Raw genomic sequence first — 15,865 nt, 5'->3', positions numbered from 1 at the left:
CCACCAACATCTGAAGATTATGATACAGATGTAGGATTTTAATTTGATCACCCTGTTGCAGTACTTTTCAGCAATGAAGGAAATATAACATTTGTAGTGTATTTGAGGTTTAAAAAAGGTGTCTGACATTTGTAATTTCCACTTACAGATTTCAGACTTGAGTTTCCCTTACAAAAAATGTATCAACACCTACCAAAATGTCCATTAATTATAATCCACATAGTAATGCACATTTTCTTTTGCTGCAGGATTATTTTCCTGCTGTAGCAAACTGGCTCAATTTAAGATCGTGCAGCTAACCATTTTAAATGAAAGTAAAAAAATATATATAACAATTTTTTAAACACTATGTGAAATCCTCATAGTGATCCATTCAGCAGTCAACTGAAGTGGGAGGATAGATGCCAGTCCAGTTCTTAGTTTGCAGAAATGCACACCTAAACACACTGTAAAAATGCCAACTTAACCTATTGCTTAAAGCTGCAATATGTCACTTTTGGGGCGACACGACCAAATTCACATAGAAATGTAAGTTATATATCGGTCATTGCCATTGTCAAGTCTAAGAAGCCGTATAGCTGTTCTATGTGTGCTATTTCTATGTTTTCCATTGTTACGTTTCGTTTTTGCATCTTTTATTTTCACTTTTGTACACCAGCTTTAAACAGCTTAAAATACAATAGTTTGGGTTATGTAGAAGATGTTTCGCAGCGGTTTAGATGGTACAATGATTCTATACACAATGACTGCTTGTTTTGTTACATAAACTGAAATTAGGCAAACTATTAGAATTTTAGCAACCAGGAAATGGCAGAGCGATTTCTGCATATTGAGCCTTTAATCACCATTATTCTGTGAGTTGAGTTGAGTTCAAAAGGACAAGAATTTGAGCTAATGTGTTAAAGTTTGTTAATTTAACAAGTGAGCTGCTCAAAGTGAGCTGAATTTGAAAAATGTAAAACCAGCATAATGGGACTTGCAGGCCTGGTGTGTCCTGTAAACCAGAAGTTTCTTAACACCACTGTGTTAGGGTTTAATCGTTAATAGTCTATTGACGCACCCACGTATCAATCTAATGATCATAATAAAAAAATCACCATCAAAATCTGTCAATTTAAGCTAGAGATATACGTATATTTTTGTATAGGCTGCGTCTCAATCCACCACATCCGCCTATGTCGCCCTTCCGCATCTGCGGTGGAAAGTGGCAGAGCTCCAGCACTGTCTGTCAGACCAGGAGACATCCCGAACATCGGTCTTCTCAAGAAAACATCTGTAGACTCCAAAAATGTTGGGCCTACTAACTAACACAAGCCCCATGGGATTAGTCTGAAGTTGGTAACGCTGATGTGCAAAGTTTTGTCTGTAGTGTCCAAACAGTTTGGGCTACAAAGTAATATGAAAAAGGAGACTCACAAACATGATGGTGTTGGCTCTATGACCTCCACAAGTGTCACGGGACTTATCTGAAGGTAACCCATACAAATGAGTGGAAGTACGGAGGTGGTTTTGTGCCAACAAAAATAAGGGGTTAAATATGTGTAAAAAATATACATATATTTCCTGAGCTTTCTTATATCTCCAAGATATATAGGACAGGCACTTCAAAACCTTATTCCTTATGATGTATTTTTCACAAAACATATTCACAAAAGGCTTGAAAAGAAATCGCACTAAATGTGGACCTAGCGTTTGTCTGCCGACCGTTCAGCGTGCTGTGTTTTAGGGACCACCCACCGTAGACTTGTGACATTTTTCTTGCAATTCTACATATAAAATCAGTGCACACTTGGTTCACAAATTACTAAGTACTCTCAGTCAGCAAATGCTACTGGTGTGAAAGAGCCCTTAGACACTCACTTTGTGAAGGATAAATAAAGGTAAATTAAATTAAATATAAGGATACAGGACTGAAAGGCATTGAATACAATTACCATGTATCTGTCCTTAACAAATACAGTCATGGGTGGTAACTGCAATTCACTTGAAAGGCACACTGGGAAATATGCAAATATGGTAGAATATATTTTTAAGTTGAGCAAACACACAATTCAATTTGAAAATCTATGTTGGTTTAGCTAATATACCCAAATTGATAGTTCAAGTTGAACAAACTTCAATGCTATTTTGCAGCTTGGTTGCCTTAATATTTTAAGTTAAATCAACAAATACATTTTACAATGCGCACACACACACACACACACACACACACACACACACACACACACACACACACACACACACACACACACACGAGGGCAAGTCATCAATTCAGTAAGTGTACAGATCCAGAGTGCCTGACCAGTCCCTTGTGTGTGACTCCAACTGAATGTGGTCGAGTACACCTCAGCAACCAGCCAATATTCCTGTCCTCAAACAATCCTTTAATTATCTGTCATTCCTTCTTCTCCTATTACACAAAATATATAATTGATGTGAAAATGAATACAAGGGCAAAGCAAACAGAACCAAATGAAAATATTTAACAGGTTTTAACAAGATTGTTTTTTCTAATATGTTGGTTCTAGCAACATAAAACATAATCAAACGCAACAAAAGATAAATCAAAACCAGATCTATTTACTTCTCTCTGAGTGTTGTTGGAATTGACACATTTTTAACTGATGTTCCAGTCCAAAAGGGACCTGAAAAATTAAAAATGTTCAATTACAAATTCCCTTTTCACGTCATTACCCCATTTCGTTTTCTTTCCTTGAGGCGTGTAATACAAGAGATCACCATGATGTCAATAGCAAGCAAATTTAGTTCTGGGTAGAGAATGTTGTGTGGTTCTCTGCATGGTTGTGCTCAGTATTTACAAATCAGTAATCGCATAATGTATTTGATAGTATTGTAAATCAACTTTCCAATAACATGTACCATTGTCAATGACACAGTGCTATTTCATGGTGTAATCTCAAAATTATCTTGCAGATGACGGGAGTGAGGCACTACTGTAACTCCATAAACTGGCTATGTGACGTTCGCGTGCCACATCCAAAACTGCTTGTTCGCAAATAAACAATGAGGAATGATATCACAGTCAAGCAATAATATTGTCTTTTAAACAGAGATTGTTATTTTCTGTGTATAACATTATCTACTAGCAAGCAAGCGGACTAGTCCAAACCTGGTAGCTGGATGGCTAGCAGAGGAAAACATCTCCCACATTGCAATGATTACAGGTCGACATGTAGGCTAGGCTTATGCAAGACAAGCAGCTTGTAAAACTAGCTAGTACACTTTCTGATAACCTCGCAGCCCCAGCTCAGAGTATGGCAGGCTATGGAACCATCATCACATTGGGTAAGGACATATTTGTGTGCTGATGTAGCTACCAAGCCACCTTATTCATTGAAAACAAGGGTTGTCTTTGCTTGCTAACATTACAAGACTGACATCTGCATTCATCCATCCATGCTGGAAAGATAGCCAATGCAACGGCATGGCAGAGCTAGCTAGCTAGCTACCGCACCCACTGGCAGGCAGCTTGTGGTCATTGGGTGTTCAGACAAGATAGCTGAAAAATAACACAATAACTGGAACTCAGCTAGCTAAGTAGCTAGTTAGCTAGGTAGTTGGGGGCTTCAGGTGGGCTAGCTAACAATAGCGAGCAACTCTTTTTGCATATATGCAGGCTACACAGTGCCGGTGGGTGAAGATTGGATAACTTAAAATGCCCCTGAGATAATTGTTGTTCTTTTCATGAATGGAACCGATTAGCTATCTATCCAACATTGCAATTACAGCTAGCTGGCTGGCTAGGTACACTATATATACAGCAGTATGTGGACACCCCTTCAAATTAGTGGATTTGGCTACTTCAACCACATAAATAAAAAATCTGTAGCTGACAGGTGTATAAAATCAAGCACACAGCCATGCTATCTCCATAGACAAACATTGGTAGTATAATGGCCTTACTGAAAAGCTCAGTGACTTTCAATGTGGCACCATCATTCCACCACCTTTCCAACAAGTCAGTTCATCAAATTTCTGCCCTGCTAGAGCTGCCCCGTTGGCCGAGCAGCCACACACAATCCTAAAATCACTATGCACAATGCCAAGCGTCAGCTGGAGTGGTGTAAAGCTTGCCAACTGTAAAGGTTGGTGGAGGAGGAATAATGATCTGGGGCTGTTTTTTATGGTTTGTACTAGGCCCCTTAGTTCTAGTGAAGGAAAATTGTAACACTACAGCATACAATGACGTTCTAGACGATTCTGTGCTTCCAACTTTGTGGCAACAGTTTGTGGAAGGCCCTTTCCTATTTTAGCATGACATTGCCCCCCTGCACAAAGCGAGGTCCATACAGAAATGGTTTGTTGAGATCAGTATGGAAGAACTTGACTGGCCTCCACACAACCCTGACCTCAACCCCATCGAACACATTTGGGATGAATTGGAACGCCGACTGCGAGCCAGGCCTAATCGCCCAACATCAGTGCCCGACCTCACTAATGTTCTTGTGGCTGAATGGAAGCAAGTCCCCGCAGCAATGTTTCAACATCTAGTGGAAAGCCTTCCCAGAAAAATGGAGGCTGTTATAACAGCAAAGGGGGGACCAACTCCATATTAATGTCCATGATTTTGGAATGAGATTTTCAACAAGCAGGTTTCCACATACTTTTGGTTATGTAGTATCATTTATTTATTTAAAAAATGCACATAAATACAAGGCTCTGGCTAGCATACAGGTCAGCTTCAACCAAGACAATGCAGCTTTGTACCAAGCTAGCATTTCCTCCATGAACGAAGCAAACTACCTATCTAGCTGACAAGCTAGAAAAATGGAACCTTGATAACAAGAGAGTAGTGTTGATGATTTTATAGAAATTTGATAAAAGACTATTTTATTAATTTGAAAATGTTGCTAGTCCGGCAGTGGTCTGCATACTGTTTCCTATGTATTCCTATGCGTTCTCGAGTCCAGCTTTCTGATGATCGCAACTAGGAATTACCAGATTGGCTTTGACAACAAGCATTCAGATTTTGTCTATTGTGGGGATGTTCTTCATAATTTTCTGACCATTCCAAAACACTAGTGTAAGGTGATTTCCCCCACTACTGATGGTAGCCTTTTCATTATTCCTGGCATCGTCCTGACAACAGAATGTCGCTGGGGGTGACGGTGACCTTGCCAACGGGAGTCCTGTATTAAACACTAATGAGGATGACTTTTGGAAAAGCTTCTCTGAGGTAAAGATAGGCCTCTGCTACCCAAACTGTGAGGTGGAGTTGCGAGTTTGAAAACAAGGATAAAATAGTGATTCATTTAATTTTACATTTTAGTCATTAAGATGACGCTCTTATCCAGAGAGGCTTACAATTAGTGCATTCATCTTAAGATAGCTAGGTGAGACAACCACATATCACAGTCAGAGCAAGTACATTTTCTATCAACAAAGTAGTTATCAGCAATGTCAGTGCAAGTCAACTTTGAATTGGATGAGACCCCTAAGCCTACACCAGCTGTTTGTGTATTTGATGTTTAATGATGTACAGTGCCTTCAGAAAGTATTCACACCCCTTGACTTTTCCTACATTTTGTAGGAAGTGGCTTACACACAATACCCCAAAATATCAAAGTGGAATTATGTTTCTCGAATGTTTAACAATTTAATAAAAATTGTAAAGTTGAAATGTCTTGAGTCAATAAGCATTCAAACCCCTTTGTTATGGCATGACTAAATTAGTTCAGGAGTAAACATTTGCTTAAGTCACATAAGTTGCACGGACTCCCACTCTGTGTGCAAAAATAGTTTTTAACATGATTTTTGAATGTCTACCTCATCTCTGTACTCCTCACATTCAGATAATTGAAGGTCCCTTAGTAGAGCAGTGAATTTCAAACACAGATTCAACTACAAAGACCAGGGAGGTTTTTCAATGCCTCGCAAAGAAGGGCACCTATTGGTAGGTGGGTAAAAAAAGGAAAAGGAAACAAAAAGCACACATTGAATTTCCCTTTGAGCATAGTGAAGTTATTGATTACACTTTGGATGGTACAGTGGCAATAATGTAGAGGAAACCCTTTGGAAATACCTGGATTTCTGCATAAATTGGTCATAACATTTGATCTGACCTTCATCTAGGTCACAACAACAGACAAACACAGTCTGCTTAAACTAATAACACTCAGACAATTATACGTTTTAATGTCTTTATTGAACACACACGTGTAAGCATTCACAGTGCAGGGTGGAAAAAGTATGTAAACCCTTGGATTTAATAACTGGTTGACCCTCCTTTGGCAGCAATAACCTCAACCAAATGTTTTCTGTAGTTGCGGATCAGACCTGCACAATGGTCAGGAGGAATTTTGGACCATTCCTCTTTACAAAACTGTTGAAGTTCAGCAATATTCTTGAGATGTCTGGTGTGAACCGCTCTTTTGAGGTCATGCCACAGCATCTCAATTGGGTTGAGGTCAGGACCCTGACTGGGCTGCTCCAGAAGGCATATTTTCTTCTGTTGAAGCCATTCTGTTGTTGATTTACTTCTGTGTTTTGGGTCGTTGTCCTGTTGCATCACCCAACTTCTGTTGAGCTTCAATTGGCGGACAGATAGCCTAACATTCTCCTGAAAAATGTCTTGATAAACTTGGGCATTCATTTTTCTGTCTGATAGCAAGCTGTCCGGGCCCTGAGGCAGCAAAGCAGCCCCAAACCAAGACGCTGCCTCCATCATATTTACGGTTGGGATGAGGTTTTGATGTTGGTGTGCTGTGCCCTTTTTCTCCACACATAATGTTGTTTGTTCCTTCCGAACAACTCAACTTTAGTTTAATCTGTCCAGGTGCACTTTTGCAAACTTCAGACACGCAACAATGTTTTTGGACAGCAGTGTCTTCTTCCGTTGTCAACAGAGATGTTAGCATGTTCTAGAGATTTCTGTAAGTCTTCAGCTGACGCTAGGATTCTTCTTAACTTCATTGAGCATTCTGTACTGTGCTCTTGCAGTCATCTTTGCAGGACGCCCACTCTTAGGGAGAGTAACATCAGTGCTGAACTTTCTCCATTTATAGACAATATTTCTTAACGTGGACTGATGAACATCAAGGCTTTTAGAGATACTTTTGTAACCCTTTCCAGCCTTATGCAAGTCAAAAAATCTTAATCTTAGGTCTTCTGAGATCTCTTTTGTTCGAGGCATGGTTCACATCAGGCAATGGTTTTTGTGAATAGCAAACTCAAATTTTGTGAGTGTTTTTTATAGGGCAAGGCAGCTCTAACCAACATATCCAATTTCGACTCATTGATTGGACTCCAGGTTAGCTGACTCCTGACTCCAATTAGCTTTTGGAGAAGTCATTAGCCTAGGGGTTCACATACTTTTTCCAACCTACACTGTGAATGTTTAAATTATGTATCCAATATAGACAAGAAAAATACGATAATTTGTGTGTTATTAGTTTAAGCACACTATGTGTGTCTATTGTTGTGACTTAGATGAAGATCATATCAAATTTGATGACCAATTTATGCAGAAATCCAGGTAATTCCAAAGGGTTCACATACTTTTTCTTGCCACTGTATATCAATACACCCAGTCACTACAAAGATACAAGGTTCCTTCCTAACTTAGTTGTCAGAGAGGAAGGAAACAGCTCAGGGATTTCACCATGAGGCCAATGGTGACTTTAAAACAGTTCGTTTTCTCCTATCACAGCAAGTAAACTCTGAGGATAGATCAACAACATTGTAGTTACTCCACAATACTAACCTAATTGACAGAGTGAAAAGAATGAAGCCTGTACTGAATACAAATATTCCAAAACATGCATCCTGTTTGCAACAAGGCACTAAGCATAGCAGTATGCTTAGGGTTGTTGTCCTGCTGGAAGGTGAACCTCCGTCCCAGTCTGAAATCTCTTGAAGACTGAAACAGGTTTCCCTCAAGAATTTCCCTGTATTTAGCGTCATCCATCATTTCTTCAATTCTAACCAGTTTCTTAGTCTCTTCACTATGTGGATGGTATTCTCGGGGTGATAAGAGGTGTTGGGTTTGCGCCAGACATAACGTTTTCCTTGATGGCCAAAAAGCTACATTTTAGTCTCATCTAACCAGAGTGCCTTCTTCCATATATTTGGGGAGTCTTCCACATGCCTTTTGGCAAACATCAAATGTGTTTGCTTATTTTTTTCTTTAAGCAATGGCTTTTTCCTGGTCACTCTTCCATAAAGCCCAGCTCTGTGGAGCGTACGGCTTAAAGTGGTCCAATGGACAGATACTCCAATCTCCGCTGTGGACCTTTGCAGCTCCTTCAGGGTTATCTTTGGTCTCTTTGTTGCCTCTCTGATTAATACCCTCCTTGCCTGGTCTGTGAGTTTTGGTGGGCGGCCCTCTCTTGGCAGGTTTGTTGTGGTGCCATATTCTTTCCATTTTTTTTATAATGTATTTAATGGTGCTCCGTGGGATGTTCAAAATTGTGGATATTTTTATATAACCCAACACTGATCTGTACTTCTCCACAACTTCGTCCCTGACCTGTTTGGAGAGATCCTTGGTCTTCATGGTGCCGCTTGCTTGGTGGTGCTCCTTGCTTAGTAGTGTTGCAGACTCTGGGGCCTTTCAGAACAGGTGTATGTCTACTGAGATCATGTGACAGATCATGTGACACTTAGATTGCACACAGGTGGACTTTATTTAACAAATCATGTGACTTCTGAAAGTAATTGGCACCAGATCTTATTTAGGTCCTTCATTGCAAATGTGGTGAATACATATGCACCCACCACTTTACAGTTTTATATTTTTTTTAATCTTTTGAAACAAGTTATTTTTTTTCATTTCACTTTATCAATTTGGACTATTTTGTGTATGTCCATTACATGAAGTCCCCCAAAAATCTATTTAAATTACAGGTTGTAATGCAACAAAATTGGAAAAACGCCAAGGGGGTGAATACTTTTGCAAGGCACTGTATGGAAATTAGATATTTCTATAATTCATTTTCAATTAATGGGGAATAATTCTAATCATGTTTTCACTTTTTATTATGGGTTTCTGTGTGTAGATGGGTGAGAAAAAACATATTTAATTCATTTTTAAATCAGGCTGTAACACAACATTTGGAATATATCAAGGGGTATCAATACTTTCTGATGACACTGTATGTTGGCACCACATTCCACAAAAATGTGCCTGGCATGACATCTGTGAAGAAATTGTAAGTTGTTCATGATTGCCAGTGCTTTTATCTCAATGCTGTCCTCATTTATCTCTATTGCATTACAAGGAATAACACCACTGACACAGTGACTTCTTCAGTATGTGTGTGATTTTCATTCCAAGAGAATTCCAGTTTCATGTCATATTACAATAACTGCTGTATATGTCATGTTGGGAAATATTAATATTATGAAAACCCTTGTGGACAATACATAGAAACATCCATTCATGACACCTGATGTGTGTCTGTTTAAGCACTCTTCACATCTGCTTTTAAACTGGTATAATACAGATATAATTCATACAAATTCCAGAGATTGTACTTTGACAGTGGTTGCTGCAATAGTCTGTGAGTTTTGGACATGAACAGGGTAATTCAAGGCAAATCATTCAGGGCCTGATTCAGACATGAAAACACTAATTCACTCAAGACAATATGTATACTTTCTCGTATAATGCCTACACAATTCAGCTAAATCAAATGATCACTTTTAATTACAAATACAGAACCAGTCAAAAGTTTGGAAACACCTAGTCATCAAATGATTTTTCTTTATTTTTACTATTTTCTACATTGTAGAATAATAGTGAATCATGTAATGAGCAAGATGGTGTTAAACAAATAAAAATATATTTGAGATTTGAGATTCTTCAAAGTAGCCACCCTTTGCCTTGATGACAGCTTTGCACACTCTTGGCATTCTCTCAACCAGCTTCATGAGGTAGTCACCTGGAATGCATTTTAATTAACAGGTGTGCCTCGTTAAAAGTTAATATGTGGAATTTCTTTTCTTCTTAATGTGTTTGAGCCAATCAGTTGAGTTGTGACAAGGTAGGAGTGGTATACAGAAGATAGCACTATTTGGTAAAAGACCAAGTCCATATTATGGCAAGAACAGCTCAAATAAGCAAAGATAAATGACAGTCCATCATTACTTTAAGACATGCAGGTCAGTCAATTCTGAAAATTCAAAGAACTTTGAAAGTTTCTTCAAGTGCAGTTGCAAAAACCATCAAGAGCTATGATGAAACTGGCTCTCATGAGGACCACCACTGGAAAGGAAGACCCAGAGTTACCTCTGCTGAAGAAGATAAGTTCACTGCACCTCAGATTGCAGCCCAAATAAATACTTCACAGAGTTCGAGTAACCAACACATCTCAAAATCAACTATTCAGAGGAGACTTCGTGAATCAGACCTTCATGGTCGAATTGCTTCAAAGAAACCAAGATTAAAGGACACCAATAATAAGAAGACACTTTCTTGGGCTAAGAAACACGAACAATGGACATTAGACCGGTGGAAATCTCTCCTTTGGTCTGATAAGTCCAAATTTGAGATTTTTGGTTCCAACCGGCATGTCTTTGTGAGATGCAGAGTAGGTGAACGGATGATCTCCGCATGTGTGGTTCCCACAGTGAAGCATGGTGGAGGAGGTGTGATGGTGTGGGGGTGCTTTGCTGGTGACACTGTCTGTGATTTATTTAGAATACAGGGCACACTTAACCAGCATGGCTACCACAGCATTCTGGAGCGATACGCCATCCCATCTGGTTTGCTTTAAGTGGGACTATCATTTGTTTTTCAACAGGACAATGACCAAACACACCTCCAGGCTGCATAAGGGCTACTTGACCAACAAGGAGAGTGATGGAATACTGCATCAGATTACCTGGCCTCCACCTGACATATTTTTGGATTTAACACTTTTCTTTGTTACTACATGATTCCATATGTGTTATTTCATATTTTTGATGTGTTCACTATTATTCTACAATGTAGAACATAGTAAAAATAAAGAAAAACCCTTGAATGAGTAGGTGTGTCCAAACTTTTGACTGGTACTGTATATGTACATACTGTACATATATTCTAATTCATCAAAATTGAGCTAAGATTAAGTTTTATATGATGGATTCACAAAATGAAGCACCTGATAAAGGAACACATTTCAAACATACTTTACATTGTCATCCACAATATATCACAATATAGCATTTCCAATAGTAAATACTAAGGGGAAAATCTTAAATTTAGAAAAGGATTGTGAGATCAACAAAATGCACACTTTACAATTGCGAAGGTGTGACTTTTTATTGTTAAAACCCTTTCACAAACGCTCATTGTTACAGTACTTTGTTCTTTTGAGAGATGTGTCCCTGGACATGTGGACAGACCTCGGTGCTCTATGGCCCTCTATTCCATGTTGCTGAGTCAGGAGTTAGTACAATGGGGTTCACAGGTATAAAAAGAAAGGTTTTAAACCAGTAGGATAACAGTTCCCCAGCAAGAGCAGCAGCAGCACAGAGAGACAAAATGACCTCAACTGGCATGAACATGAACGGCAGAGTAAGTATTATATTTAGTGTATTTATTAATATAAATGTTCCTAGCTTGTTAGACTGAGTGCACTTTAGTACTCTAGTGTCAGAGCACAAGGCAACCTTAATCCCAGAAACCTGATAGTCAGTGGGATTGGGCAAGGCCTAACATGTAGCAATGTGTTTTTATATGTTTAAATGGGGAATATTAATGATTCTTGCTTATTTTCAGATCACCTTCTACGAGGACAGGAACTTCCAGGGTCGTTCCTATGAGTGCAGCAGCGACTGCCCTGACATGTCCTCCTACCTAAGCCGCTGCCAGTCCTGCAGGGTTGAGAGTGGCTGCTTCATGGTGTACGACCGTCCCAACTACATGGGAAACCAGTGGTTCATGAAGAGGGGAGAGTATTCTGACTACCAGCGCATGATGGGAATGACCGACATCAGGTCCTGCCGCATGATCCCCATGGTAAGCACAAAAACGTTCAGTTTGTCACCTCTTCTAGCTTTTTTGATCTATGTCCATTACTCAATTTGTCTACAACCAATGATACTCCATAACATTTTTTGGGGGGATGGTTCCAGAGCTTTTGAGCTGTGCAGATTTCTCCCTAAAACATGTTGTTCATCATGTTACAGCACAGAGGATCTTTCAGGATGAGGATCTACGAGAGGGAGAACTTTGGAGGTCAGATGCACGAGATGATGGACGACTGTGACAGCATCATGGATCGTTACCGCATGAACAACTGCATGTCCTGCAACGTTATGGACGGCCACTGGCTCATGTATGAGCAGCCCCAGTACAGAGGCAGGATGATGTACATGAGGCCTGGAGAGTACAGAAACTTTAACCAGATGGGCATGGGCATGAGGTTCATGAGCATGAGACGTATCAACGAGTCCTGTTACTAGATATAGCTTTTACTGATACAAGTACGAGAAGCCATTGAATAAAAACATTGAAAAAAAGGACATCTTGCAAATGGCTTTTTTACACTTAACCTGAACCCATGTCATCTAGGTCAAAATGTAGCACTTTTCTAAGCCATACTCAACAATGAAACATTTACATTTTAGTCATTTAGCAGACGGTCTTATCCAGAGCGGCTTACAGTAGTGAGTGCATACATTTCATACATTTATTTTTTATTTTTTCCCCCGTACTGGTCCCCTGTGTGAATCAAACCCACAACCCTAGCGCTGCAAACACCATGCTCTACCAACTGAGCCACACGGGACCGTGAAGCGTTTTTAATACCATTATCATCTCAAAGAATATAAATGTCAGTTGACAAAAATATTATTGTTCTAACATAAGCTACTCAACATGGCAGATTCTAAATCAAATTGAGAGGAAAGACATTTACATATTTTGCATAAACCCAAAAAGGGACTCAGCACCCTGTTCCAGAAATTCCAACTTTGAATAGAAAACGTATGCTGTTAAATAAGCAATATTTAAACAGCAAATTGGACAGTATTACCTAGTGTTGATTTTCAGTGTTACATTTCTAGTGTTGATTCAGGTGTTAAATTAACCCTGTAAGTGTTAAATTAACACTCAGTGGTGTAAAATAACCCCAGTGTTGCAGGTAGACATTTTTAGGATTGTTTTTAATATCTGTGTTTTCGCATGTACATTGATTGATTGATTAATCTTATGCAACACACAGATAAATAACATACATTTTTCAAAACGAATCTACTCAGTTAGTTCGATTTATTGCACCTGTTACTGAAATGGTTGTTCCAGTTTAAATTGTTTATGTGGCAAGGTGTAACAGTGTCAGCGTTAAGCACAGTGTTAATTTAACACTGAAAAGTGTGGACCTGTATAGACACTGGCCCAATGAACACTGTCAGTGTTGTTTTAACTGTGTATGAATGATTGGACAGATATACAACTAACCTGTTTTCCCTGGTATAAATCTGTGCTAAAAAGGGCAGAAACTAGCAGACACTGAGACCTGTGCACCTCTGCATTACATGAACATGAGGAGGGTGGTGAAGGGAGCCTTGTACGCAGTCAAACATCATGTCCTAGATCAGTGTCTTCAGTCAGTGGCCTGGAGCCATGTCAGGGTCAAGGGTCAATCTGTGTGGAAACGGAGGGTTGGGATAGGGTCAGGCTGTGTGGAGATATCAGTGGGCGAGAGCCTGAAGTGGATCGATATCTTGAGAGATAGAGTTGTTGGGGTCTATTTTCATGACAGGCAATATAGATGTCTGTGTGTTTTCTTAACAGGTTTAATAGGTGCAGATGGGACCAAGGAAGAAGGTCAGGCTTACATGTAATCCATCAAATAAACGCACTGAGTCAAAGATTCTGTAAAGTTATGAGGATTTGCCCTTGATGCCGATAAGGACCTACGTTAGTTATACTTCACTGCATACTGAGACAATGCCAGCACGATGAATGATACACTACATGGCCAAAAGTATGTGGACACCTGTTTAAATTAGTGGATTCGGCTATTTCAGCCACACCCGTTGCTGACAGGGGCATAAAATCGAGCACACAGCCATGCAATCTCTATAGACAAACATTGGCACTAGAATGGCCTGAAGAGCTCAATGACTTTCAACGCGGCACCGTCATAGAATGGCATCTTTTCAACAAGTCAGTTCGTCAAATATCTGCACCGGTAGAGCTGCCCCGGTCAACTGTAAGTGCTGTTATTGTGAAATGGCAGTGGTGTGAAAGTACCCAATTGTCATACTTGAGTAAAATTATAGATACCTTAATAGAAAGTTACTCAAGTAAATGTGAAAGTTACCAAGTAAAGTATTACTTGAGTAAAAGTCTAAAAGTATTCGTTTCTAAATATACTCAAATATCAAAAGTAACTGTAATTGATCAAATATACTTAAGTATCAAAAGTAAAAGTATAAATCATTTCAAATTCTTTATATTAAGCAAAGCAGACGGCACCACTTTCTTGTTTTTAAACTGTACGTGTAGCCATGGGCACACTGCAACACTCAAGACATAATTTACAAACTATGCATTTGTGTTTATTGAATCCGACAGATCAGAGGCAGTAGGGATGACCACATATTCTCTTGATAAGTGTGTGAATTGGCCAACTTTCCTGTACTTCTTAGCATTCATAATGTAACAAGTACTTTTGGGTGTCAAGGAAAATGTAGGGAGTAAAAAGTACATTTTATTTAGGAATGCAGTGAAGTTAAAGTAAAAGTTGTCAAAAATCTAAATAGTAAAGTAAAGTACAGATACCATAACAAACAATTTCTGTAGTACTTAAAAGTATTTCTACTTAAGTACTATATGCCACTGTGAATTGGAAACGTCTAGGAGCAACAACGGCTTAGCCGCGAAGTAGTAGGCCACAGAAGCTCACAGAACTGTACCGCTGAGTGCTGAAGTGCGGAAAAATCGTCTGTCCTCGGTCACAACACTCACTACCGAGTTCCAACCTGCCTCTGGAAGCAACGTCAGCACAAGAACAGTTCATTTGGATCTTCATGAAATGGGTTTCCATGGCCAAGCAGCCGCACATCAGCCTAAGATCACCATGCGCAATGCCAAGCATCGGCTGGCGTAGCATAAAACTCGCCGCCATTGGACTCCGGAGCAGTGGAAACGCATTCTCTGGAGTGTTGAATCACGCTTCACCATCTGGCAGTCCAACAGACAAATCTGGGTTTGGCGGATGTCAGGAGAACGCTACCTTTCCGAATGCATAGTGTCAACTTTAAAGTTTGGTGGAGGAGGAATAATGGTCTGGGGCTGTTTTTCACGGTTCATGCTAGGCCCCTTAGTTCCAGTGAAGGAAATGTTACAGCTACAGTGTACAGTGACATTCTAGACGATTCTGTGCTTCCAACTTTTTGGCAACAGTTTGGAGAAGGCCTTTTCCTCTTTCAGCATGACAATAGCCCCGTGCACAAAACGAGGTCCATACTGAAATGATTTGTCGAGATCATGTGGAAGAACTTGAGTAGCCTGCACAGAGCCCTGACCTCAACCCCATCGAACACCTTTGGGATGAATTGGAACACCAACTGTGAGCAAGGCCTAATTGCCCAACATCAGTGCCCACCTCACTAATGCTCTTGTGTCTGAATGGAAGCAAGACACCCCAGCAACTTTCTAACGTCTAGCATAAAGCCTTCCCAGAAGAGTGGGGGCTGTTATAGCAGCAAAGAGGGACCAACTCCATATTAAAGCCCATGATTTTGGAATGAGATGTTCAACGAGCAGGTATCCACATACTTTTCACCATGTAGTGTATATTGTTACTGTACACGTATAAGATATTTATTAAGTTAATTCGATAATCAGCCAAGTGGGTGTGGAACAACCCATGCTATAAGTCAAATCTACAATCTAAAGTGTATTACT

At 39.7% G+C, this 15,865-nt stretch overlaps 1 protein-coding gene across 1 annotated transcript; it reads left to right on the top strand.

The window, feature by feature from the left end:
• The first annotated feature begins 11,447 nt into the window (after window positions 1-11,447).
• LOC106584577 (gamma-crystallin M2-like) lies at window positions 11,448-12,471 on the top strand. Its single transcript, XM_014170014.3, has 3 exons — window positions 11,448-11,521; window positions 11,726-11,965; window positions 12,136-12,471. Exons 1-3 carry the CDS (start codon window positions 11,489-11,491, stop codon window positions 12,409-12,411), a joined length of 549 nt encoding a protein of 182 aa, XP_014025489.1. The 5' UTR covers window positions 11,448-11,488; the 3' UTR covers window positions 12,412-12,471.
• Window positions 12,472-15,865: the final 3,394 nt, after the last annotated feature.

This window comes from Salmo salar, chromosome 23 (genome assembly GCF_965601325.2).
Source record: "Salmo salar chromosome 23, fSalSal1, whole genome shotgun sequence".
Classification (NCBI taxonomy): Eukaryota; Metazoa; Chordata; class Actinopteri; order Salmoniformes; family Salmonidae; genus Salmo; species Salmo salar.
The sequence above is the reverse complement of the archived record's forward strand: the minus strand, read 5'-3'. Positions and strand labels throughout refer to the sequence as shown.